Genomic DNA, 10958 nt, shown 5'->3' with positions numbered 1-10958 from the left:
TGCCGGCCCCGCTCCGCATCACCCCCGGGCCGCGGGGCCCGACGCAGAGCCCCCGCCCCGCCCGGCCCGGCCCCAGCACGGCCCGGAGCGCTTCCGACCGCTACCGAGAGGGACTCGCACCCACAGCGACCGGGCCGGGGTTCACCGGGAGGCAGTGAGAATTCCAGTGGCGATGGGGACGGGAGTAGCAGGATGAGAGAGTAAACAGGTCGGGGAACTCCGAGGCACGTCCAGTCCTTCAAACTCAGAACCGGCCCAGAGCTGCGATCCACCATCCGCACACTTTGCCTTGTATTCAGGAGCTGGTGGCTCCCGGGAGGGTGGAGATGAGGGTCCTGGGCCTGGCGGGCTACGGGTCTGAGGTACGGTGTCAATTGTAACAGGAAAAGGAAAATTGCTTCTTAAACACCCAGAGGGAGATCTCTGCGACATGCACTTTGACAGAGCGATTAGAAGGAACCCTCAGTGTAACTTGCCAAAGCCCTGCAGTCCATGGGGATGAGGGAAGTTCGGACAGAATGAGCGCTGACATTGAATGCTTTGGAGTAATGATCCAAGGAGCTGTGAGGAAGCGGTGAAAGGACTGAGCTCCACCTGCAAGGACCCAAGCAAACCCGACAGCTTCACATGCTCAAAACCAGTGCAAGTCTAAAAGATAAAGTAAAATATTGCAAAGATCACAAGGTGGATTTAAGTCTTAGTGGGTGTTTTTAAGGAGGGACTGTACACATGCTTTTGGCTTTTTCACTACATTTTCTGTGTCACATTTTCAAGCTTTTTCCTATGGTTATTTGTACCAGCAAAACACTGTTGCAAATGCAAAATGAGCTTCTGTGGTACCTGTCACCAGAAAATTGCCCCCTTTGAGAATCCATGAGCAAGGGTTGAGCATGCATGCTGGGAAGAGAAGGTAAGTGCCGAGTACACACGGGAAAGAGCTCATAATGGGACAGGGTGACTGCCTTGGCTGAAGGACAGGTCTGGGAAGTGATGAGCCCTGGGACAGGGGGGCATGAAAGCATCTGGTATAGTGGAGTTCAGGCCATGACCCCTGGCTTGAGACCAAGCTGGCAGCTGGAACCTGCACACGCTCTGCAGTGCTGTACAGAATATTTCACAATGGATGTGTGACAAGGCAATGCTCCAAGCCAAACAGAAGACAGCGAGCTCCTCTGAAAAGAACTCTTTGTGCTGGAGTTGAGAATGGAGGAGTGTGCTGGGCAAGAATACCTTGCTGTAGCTGGGGAAACGTGTTATTGAGAGCATCCTGTCCTCTCTCTGCTCATCTGACCAACAGCAACTCCAGAACTTCTGTGAAGCAGTTTAGACCATCTGCAAGACCTGGGCTGCACTCTCCAGTGTGCTGGGAATTGTCTCTGCAGCACTTTGGGGTGAAGCAGCTTGTGAGCTGTGTCTGAGTGCAGGACCTGCCCAGACAGACCTGAACTCTGCTCAGGTGTGCCCCAGGAGCAGAGGGGAGGCCACCCTGGGCACATCCTCCCCAGGGAGACGGGCTACTCGTCCAGGTCACATGGCAGAGGCACATGATTTATATTCTGGTCTTGGAGAAGACTGATGAACACTATGATTAGATACAATATCTGAGTTCACAGCATCTGGGTTTGGGTTGTTTTGTTTTTAAGGTATACTTGTTAACTTGGGATAGAGTAGCAGCTCTGTCACAGATGAAAAGGCGGAGAGTCTATTTTTACCTATTTCTTGAAGTCAAAAAATGCAGCTGGGACAGAAGCTTCTTTGTTTGTTACATATACTACACATCCTTCTGTAGGATCAACAGATTATTCCAACAGGATATGTCAGCCAGTTTAAAACATGCAATGGATGAAATTACCTTCACAACTGAAGACAAGGAAGAAAAATATCCATTGCTGTGGACCCCAAAGAAAATGAAGTATACACAAAAGTAAACACACCCAGTGCATGTTGGGGAAAGCAGAGACATCACATAAGGGTGTGCATTTCTTCAGGGCTACAGGATCAAACCTGTCAATCATGGTAATTTATCTTCCTGGCCAGTACATGACCCCACTGCAGTATACAGACTCGGTATCATGATCCCCATATCGTGCATCATTTCTGGCTGAAATAAAGTTCATCCTTAAAAAAAGATCTAGTCTTTTTTAGCACAAGAGAAAAAATGGTGGCACAGAGTCAAATCATAAGCACACCTGACTGATTTACCCTCTCCCTGACACTGTCTGCTTAGAAAAAAATCACTAAAATAGGGTAGACAAAGTGCTCCCTCCCTGGCAGCTCTCCTAACGCTTACAGATTTGTAATTCAGAGACCTGCTGTGCCAGAGGTTTTGGCTTTGTGTTTTAACAGCCTTTGATAGATTTCTCTTTTGCAAATTTCATCCACTGTGTAGTGACAGTCATGAAATGTAAGGCCATGAAGGACTTACTCTACCCACTTACATTTGACAAGTAAGTTCACACTTGCCTCCGATGATCTCTGTTACACAAACCAAGTAAACTGTAGCACATGGGAAAAGTTACCACTGTAATTCCACTAGCTACTCACTTTCAGCACTGAAAGCATGTGCCTGTTTTCCTTTGGAATTAAATCTGCTGCAGTTATGTCTTATCCCTGGACAACTAAAAACTGCTTTAGTATCCAATGTTTTCATTTTGTACATGTACGCACACACCCTAATCAGATCACTCACAAACCTTCTAAGAGTCCATAGACTCATAGGAAGCTTTGGGTTGGGAAGGACTTTTAAGGGCCCTCTAGTCCCACCCTGCCAGGGTGGGGAAATGTCCCTGCAGGGACATTTCCAACTCATAATAAGGTCACTCCAAGTCCCGTTCAACCTAGCCTCGGAGACCTCCATGGATGAGGTTCTTTGGGCAATCTCTGCTAGCGCTTTCCAGCCTCATTTTAAAAATGGTCTCTTATCTAGTCTGCATCTACCCTCTTCTAGTTTAAAACTGTTAAACCTAGTTTAAAGTCATTACCCCTTGTCTTACAGGAGTTTTGCATCTCACATTGTAAAATACTTCTTACAATCTTGAGGTATGTTTTGTGAACCTCAAACATTCTTCTTTGTTCCCTAGAAGCCTTAAAAATAGGCTGTGTACTATGCCACCAGGGCCCTTCTTGCTGTCTCATATCAACAGCATCTGTTTCCCCCAGACTGTCTACCTGTAAAGATCTGTGATATCATGTCTTAGATCTATACTTTATAGGGCTGGGACAGAGCCTGGGCATTAGTGTCTGAAACAGTGGGTCCAAGAAAAATAAAGCTGCTTGCACTTTAATACAGTCAATTTCTTTACAGACTTACCTTTTTTTAACATGGAGTTCTCTCTGGAGGAGTGATACACCATCTTCCCCAAGCACGCAAGTTTGCATTTGACTGTTCTAAGACAAAAGTCTATATGAAGGGCCTTACTCTGCTACACACTCTTCTTCACTATTATCCTCTCTTCATGACTTTTTTGCATATTTTTACATTTCTGCTGATTTTATTTGTAGAGATCGTATATTTGTTTCCAAATAATCAATTAAGTGTCAAACAACTGGCTGGAGAACTGTCCCGCAGATAAAAACCAGAATCTCCAGCTTATGGATTGGGCAGTTTTCTGGCAGTATTTCCTGTCTTTCCTTTCCCACAGAGCTGGATTGTAAAAAATAGAAGAATCAGCTTCCAGCTTCCCTCAGCTTTCTCCCAAGATACAAGATGCTCTTAAGAATTTTAAGTTCTGTGTAGCATTGCACCATCATCTGACATACCCTGAACACAGGCAGGGGCTTGCCAACAAGAAGTTGGCAACAACATTCCTGGCTTTTGGGTTACATCCATCAAATCTCACTATCCTGTTTCCCATGATTCTCTTTCTTCTCTAATGAGGACTCACCAATGATTCTTGCTTGCCCCATGTCATTTCAAACCCTTTCCTTTAGCAGCTTGTTTTACATCCCAGACATCCCCACCTGTCACATCCCCTACAGCTCTCAGTCAGCAATTCCTGACAGCCAATTCCTGCATCTCTCCCAGGTTAATGCTCAGCTTGGTGACATGGCACCAGCTGTGTCCCTGTGCAGAAGATCTGCTGCTTGCTTAGTTTCTTACAGAACCATGTCCTGTGCCAGTGCTTCCAGATGTGTTATGTAGAACAATGATCCATGGAATTCTCCTTGAATATTACACTGTACTGAAACCTGCAATTACAAGCTCTGTATCCTTGCTGACACTGGGAAGTTATTTTTCATGCACCAGAATCTCTTTTGCATTCAAGATGAGCACACCATCCCCAAGGCGAGCAGCACTGGAATTTTCACTCTGTCCATCTGTGGCACATGATCCCACCTGGCAGTCGCTGCATCCCATGGAGAACATTAACCTGAGCACACACAGGCCTGTGCTGCTCACAGGGCAACAGTCAGACCTGGCTTGGCTGCACAAACCCCTTGCCCACCAGACAGTCTCAGCCAGCTCATCATACAGAAATGCCCGTGGGCAGCTCTTGGTCATGCCCAGCCATTCTGCCACTCACATGGCCTGGTGTTTGTTTAACAGTGAGGCAAGAAATTCTCATTCATACATCCTTTCTGTGTGACAGCAAGAATGAGGAACAGAGTTCTTTTCTTGCACTCTTATAATGGCTTTAATTGCAAAAAAGAGAGAATCAGCTCTGCAGGTGGGGTCTGCAGGACATGCTGGGTGTGGATCAGAGGCCCACTTGGGGCTCCCCACATCTAAAGGATATGAGATGATGTACACTACTCTTTCGTGTTTGCTCTAACACATTATATTTTAAATAGCACCCTACACAGCCCAAGTCCCTTTCCTACTTGGATCATAATGGATCAGGACCTCCTCATACAAAGCAACCCTTATATTAAAAAAAGATTTCCCAGAAAATTGCCCTTGTCCTCATTCTGTGAATGTGTGCTCACATGTTGCATATAGGTAAAGATTTATAAAATAAGGGCCTTGTTAACCTTGTAAAATCATGGCTTAGGCCTGCTACTTTGGCTAAGTAGAAGAGGACTATGGGAAAGTGACTCATCTGAATTGGAGATAGAAAAACAAGTTATGTAACCATTACGTGCTCACATTGTGGTGAATGCTGGTTAGTTGAATTACATTTGGCATGCTAAAATGGAATGTTACTGATAACAGCCTAACTACTTAAAAAGGCCTGTTTTTTGCAATAAAGAGCTCTCCTTTGCACCTGCCTGGGGACTCTGCATTGCTCTGCTTCATTCGCTTAGCAACAAACACTCATCCCCATAAGGCACTGCAAACAGCTGTGATCCTCCCATGTAAATGTAACTGAGACGTGCCTTACTTAAATAAGAAAATCTGAAATTTCTACCCAATTTGAACCAGTGTTCCTGACTTTGAATACTTCTTTCAAGCTTTTCTAATTTTCCAGCATCTCTTTTGTTGCCCACACCAGACCTTCACTTCGCTCACCTCATGAGATGAGTGTAGCAAATACAACCTCTCTCCTTCAGCAGTGACCCTGCAGCGTTGAACAGGGTCAGTCACACTTGCCGGCTTGTCACATAAATTCACAAGCTCACATCAGGGCTTTGATTTCTGGGATGCTGGCTGGAGAAATGATACTGGAAAGCTGAAAAAGTAAAAGGATTAGTGGGGTCCTGGTGGATACCAAGCTAAACATAAGCCAGCAGCATTCCCTCGGAACAAAGGTGGCCAACAGCACCCTGGGCCACAGCAGCAGGACAGTGGCCAGCAGGTCAAGGACAATGACCTGTCTCCTCAAGAAGTTTTGAACTGTAAATGTTACTCTACTGTAAATCCTCTACTGCTGGGAGTCTCCATCCCCAAGATATTTAAACTGGAACCACTCTATACCTTTGGAAGAGCCAAAACCACCAAAGTGAAAGTGGTTGAATAGCTTTGTCCAGCTAACCCAGACAAGCTGTGTTTACACCTCTTGAAAAAGTGAAATGCATAAACACAAAGGAGGGTGCAACAACAGCCCTGAGAATAGCACAGTCAAGGTAACTTTGTCCAAGTACACAGCTCATACTCATTCTCTCCCTGCACTGCTCAGCAGAATTACATAGCTTTAAGTAAGGTCCCTTCTACAGCTTGTTTACGTCCCTCATCCCAGAGGCTGCAAAGTTTACAAGTGATGACATTACTCTGCCTGGAAAGAAAATTAAATTTATTTTAAAAAACCCCCAAAACAAAACAAACCCCCTTTACTGAAATAGCCTCATTCCATAGCCCATGTGCCTCAGGGTCTGGGAAAGCCTTCCTCCTCCCTTGACCTCACATACCCTTCACCCATGGCAAGGCTGGGAAGGGGATGGAAAGTGCCGAGTGTTAAGGTGCTGAGAAGCTCTTGATGTTTCTCATCTCTCAAGTGCTGTTGGCCTGTTCCTGCTCAAAGAGGGCCATGGCTAAATGTGAGCGGGATGCAAGTCCTTCCAAGTTACTGAGCACACAGCGGTGGTACAGCTCCTCGCTGAGCCGGGGATTGCAGCTTCTCTGTGTATATTTCTGCACTAGCCCCGGCTCCACAGCCCTGAACAGGTGCAGGCCAGAATAGTGCAGGAAGACATCAAATACCTCCATGCTCTCCAGCACCTCATCTCGGTCCAGGATATCAGCTGCGAGCTTGGTACGTGCTGTCATATAGTCAGAATTATAAAAGCAGGCCTCAGCAAAAGAATGTCTGTCAAAATGCCCGTCCCTCAGGAAGTCAGTGTTGGAGGATGCTGTCTGCTCACCACGGTACACCAGCGCAGGGTTGAACTCCTGGAAATGCACAGGGAAGAAGACTTGCCAGTTGCTGATGGTATTCATGCGGCAGCGGTTAAGAAACTCCATGTTGATTTCGGTCCAGACGCTGGCCAAGAAAAACAGTGTGTCCACAGGGTGCTTCTTTGAGACTATATCCATGAGCTTGACTTGCGATGGTACCTCAGTTTTAACACTAATCCACGGGATTTTAACGTCGGCATAGCGTTTCTCTAGCTCTCCTACCATGGCTTTGACTCCAGCAAAAACATCCATCTGACCAACTCTCTGGGCATCGTAGGGATGGTAGATAAAAAGCAAAGTCAGCAAGGCATTATCATGTGTGTCCAGTGTGTTCATAGCAAACATATCCAGGAAGTTTGCTACAAAATCCAGGTCCTGCACTGTCAAGGGAAGCACCAATTGCACTCGTGTGGCCTCTGTCACATATGGCATGGGAATAATTTCCACCTTGCTTAAGGGTCGGACCAAGCTGACTCGCTTGGCCAGAACATGACTGTGACCCTTCTGGGTGGCAGCCTCCAGGAGCAGGTCCAGGGTGTATTCCATGCCCCGTGTGGGGTCGAAGCGCCGGTAGCCATTCAGCAGCTGCCGCTTGCTGAAGCGGAGCAGGGGCTGATAGAGACGGTTCAGCTGCTCCACCGCAGACTCGATGATCTCACTGACATCTGCCTTACTGGCTCCAGAGAGCTCACACTTTGGGGAGCCATCAGGACAGGAGAACAGGTGCTGTTCCGTGAAGTAGTCCCAGCTGATCACCTCAAAACGAGACTTTGGAAGGAACGGGGCATTAATGCCCACAGGCCAGGTCACACCTGCCTCACCTGCAGGGGTCAGTGCTGTGAGGTTCCTGATCTGCATCTGTGCAGAGAAAGAGCACAAAGTGATCACCACTATGTTCTCAAAGAGCTCTAGGCCAGCTCCTCCCCAGGCCCACCTCACCACCTACAAGTGTACATGGGTAGTGTCACACCGGGAGTTTTGGGTAATGTGGTATCAGAAGTTCTGTTTCTGAGACAAGGGACTACAGCTTGTGTCTGACTGACAGTTGCCCACAAACAGAAGCAATGATCTTCCTCCAGTGTGCTGAAAATGAAGGAAATCCTCCCTTGGGTCAAGGAGTTTTTGCAGGCAGCCCTCCCCACATACCTGGAGGTCCTGGATCTCCTGATAGACTCTGTCCAGCTGGATCCTGCTGACCTGCTTGTGCAGCCGGTACATCAGGGTCATGTCAGAAACAGGGTGCACTGCAAGAGCTGCTTGGAAGTCCTCTTCCTCCTCCTTCTCCGGCTCAGTATTCTTGGCTAGCTCATAAGTGCGATAATGCTGGCCCTGAAGCAGACAAAAGCCAGAAAGACTGGCATGGAACTTGAGTTCACAGAGCAGCTTCTCCTCACCCCATACACACGTCTGCCCTTCTTTCCATACTGACTGCAATATCCAGAAAAAAAAAGGGGAAAGTTGTCCCTCCCACCCTGCACTGCATTCGCACTTGCTTCACTACCAACATACATTTTATCATGCCTTCAAAAACCTGTGAATCAGCCCTGCCAGTTAGGCTGAAAATTAAATCCTGTGTGTGCTCTCTCCCTCATCATCCCAGCTGTGATTCTGGCCCCCTCCCCACCAATGCTGCCATAGCATAGAGCCCTTCCTTCCTCTGGAACTCACAGCAGCAGCTCACAAAAAAGCCTCTTGGCTAAGCAGTTGAGAATGAATCAGATTCTGGGCTTTGTCAGGCTCAGCTAACACAAAACCTGAGCAGGGAGGTAGTACCTGGAGCTGGGAAACACAAGTGATGCCAAGGAAATCAATGATGCAACGACCTAGCCACTCATCTGGGCGCACACTGAGGATCTCATTGCGGCAGCTGTCCAGGTGTGGGTGGAGCTTTAGCAGGAGGCTCCGGGATAGCAGGTAGCCAAAGCCCCCGTGACAGTACCGGGCCTGCTCGTCTCCCCCAATGAACTCCTCCGCTCGCCCCAGGTACACATCTTGGTTAATGCTCAGGTGTGTCACCAGAGCCTTGACCTGCTCAGCTTGGGTGTAGGTGTCATCCTGCATGATGTAGAACCAGTCATAGTCAGAGCCAAAATGTTGATGGATATAGTTCATGGTCTCATACATGAGCCAAATGGGCCTCTCGTCACCGTGGGCCACCAGCACCATGCCATGGGGCACCTTGGCACCGCGCAGCCCGGTGAAGTACAGCAGGCGGGGGAAGTGGTGGGCCACGGTCTTGTTCACTGCCACGGCCAGCGTGTTCAGCGTGGCCTTGGAGGTCAGCACAGCCACAAACAGCCTCTCATGGAATCCCAGTTCTGTCTGAATGTAGCGAGTTCTGTAAAGGAAGTACATACTACATGACAAACAGCTGGAGGAGAAAAAAAAATCAAACAATTATGGTAACTTGGGACAGGTCATTAAATGCTGGAATCTACCCAGGGCGAAAAAGTCAAGCCTGGTCATAGAGGCTGAAGAGAAGACTCACTAGTGAAAATCCCATTTTGTAAAAACACTTGCTTCTTTCAAGGTAGCTAGAATCTCACATTATCTATCTGAGCTAGAAAACTGTGCCAGTGCAATTAAAATTAAAATACCACAGAGCTAACCACTTGGAGCTTAGTACACAGTGCAGCTTAGCAGGTATGCTCAACAAAAGCACAGGAATGATTGTTGAGGAGTCTCTAGTGCTGGTGGCTGAGGTGTGCTGGGGTACACCAGCTGCACATGGGGCCCTGGGTGCTGGGAGATCACTGAAGAGCCAGGCCATGAGCCAGCAATGGGTGCTGCTTTCTGGCTTCACAAACCCCTGCACAAAGCCCTGCAGGGCCCAGTGAACAATGAGAAGACTCCAGACCAAAAACCACCACTGCACCAAGGGGCACATGAGGAAAAATGCGAAGAGAATACACAGACTGTGGGGGCACAAAAGTCCAGGGGTCCCTTTGTTCAGGGTCCCTCTGCAGAGGCACCACCCTGAGCTGTTATGGTGTTGCTACACCATAAGGGAAATACTAAGAGAAACCAAAGAGACTCTGCTATAGGAAACCCGGGGCCAAGGAAACCTGTCTGGCAGTATGAGTGTGGTGCGTGGAAGGAGCTGAGCAGGAATACCCAGATTGGCTCCTTGGTGGTCAGGCAGGAAAATTTCCTTAACACATACACTATGATTAATTGTCCAGTATTTTCCTAACAAGCAGACCAGTTAAAACAAATTTTGAAGAATAATTTAACATGTTCTATTAAACACAAGTAACAAAACAATCCCCAAATCCCAGAATGGTCTGGGGCAGAAGAGACCTTTAACATTATCTAGTCCCAACATCCTGCCACAGGCAGAGACATCTTCCACTAGATGCTCCAAGCCCTGTCCAACCCAGCCAGGGACACTTCCAGGGATGGGACAGCCACAACCTCTCTGGGTAACCTGTGCCACTGCTTTGCCATCCTCACAAGAAAGACTTTCTCCCTAATATCTAATCTAAACCTACTCCCCTTCAGTGTGAAGTCATCCCCCCTTGTCCCATCACTCCACGTCCTTGTTAAGCAGTCTCTCTCCATCCTTCTTGGCTGTTCCCTTTGCAGTACTGTAAGGCTGCAGCTAGATCACTGAGAAGCTTCTTTTCTCCAGACTGAACAATTCAAATTCTCTCAGCCTTTCCTCCACTCCTCCAATCATCTTGGTGGCTTCCTCTGGACTCACTCCAACAGGTTGATGTCCTTTTTGCGTTGGGGACCCCAGGACTGGATGCTGCATTGCAGGTGGGGTCTCACCTGAGCAGGGCAGAATCATCCTCCCTGTACTGAGAAGAAATATTCTCACTCTTCTTAGGCAATTTTGCTGCCTTTTTCCCCCTCAGGTTAATTTCCTGAACGCATCTCTTACATCCCTTATAGCAACAATCTTGGCCGTTACCGTGGTGCACCACACTATTACCACACAAGTTATTTCAAACAGCAAATTTCACCTTGAACCTGTTCAATTACACGAAGATTTAAAAGTTCTCACGAGAATATTATCCTTGAAGAAAATCCAGGCCAGAAAAAGCATACCTTACCTGAGCACTTTTTTGTAAGGCTTGTTGGGGTCTCTGTAATACGGCACAATCCGCGGCCTGAAGTCCTCATGGCCCGGGCCCGGCCTCCCCTCCGCTGCCTCGGGCGGATCTCCGCGGGCGGGCGGCGC

At 47.9% G+C, this 10958-nt stretch overlaps 1 protein-coding gene across 1 annotated transcript; it reads right to left on the bottom strand.

Moving 5' to 3' along the window:
- Positions 1–6149: 6149 nt before the first annotated feature.
- On the bottom strand, positions 6150–10917 carry CHPF2 (chondroitin polymerizing factor 2). Its single transcript, XM_005430564.3, has 4 exons — positions 10831–10917; positions 8546–9110; positions 7919–8101; positions 6150–7630 (listed from the first exon to the last, which is right to left on the bottom strand). The coding sequence occupies exons 2-4, from the start codon at positions 8936–8938 to the stop codon at positions 6368–6370; spliced, it is 1839 nt and encodes a 612-aa protein (XP_005430621.1). The 5' UTR covers positions 8939–9110; positions 10831–10917; the 3' UTR covers positions 6150–6367.
- Between the last annotated feature and the right edge of the window lie 41 nt (positions 10918–10958).

The sequence above is a fragment of the Geospiza fortis genome, unplaced genomic scaffold (assembly GCF_000277835.1).
Source record: "Geospiza fortis unplaced genomic scaffold, GeoFor_1.0 scaffold891, whole genome shotgun sequence".
Lineage (NCBI taxonomy): Eukaryota > Metazoa > Chordata > Aves > Passeriformes > Thraupidae > Geospiza > Geospiza fortis.
Note: the sequence above shows the minus strand (reverse complement) of the source record. Positions and strands in the feature narration are given on the sequence as shown.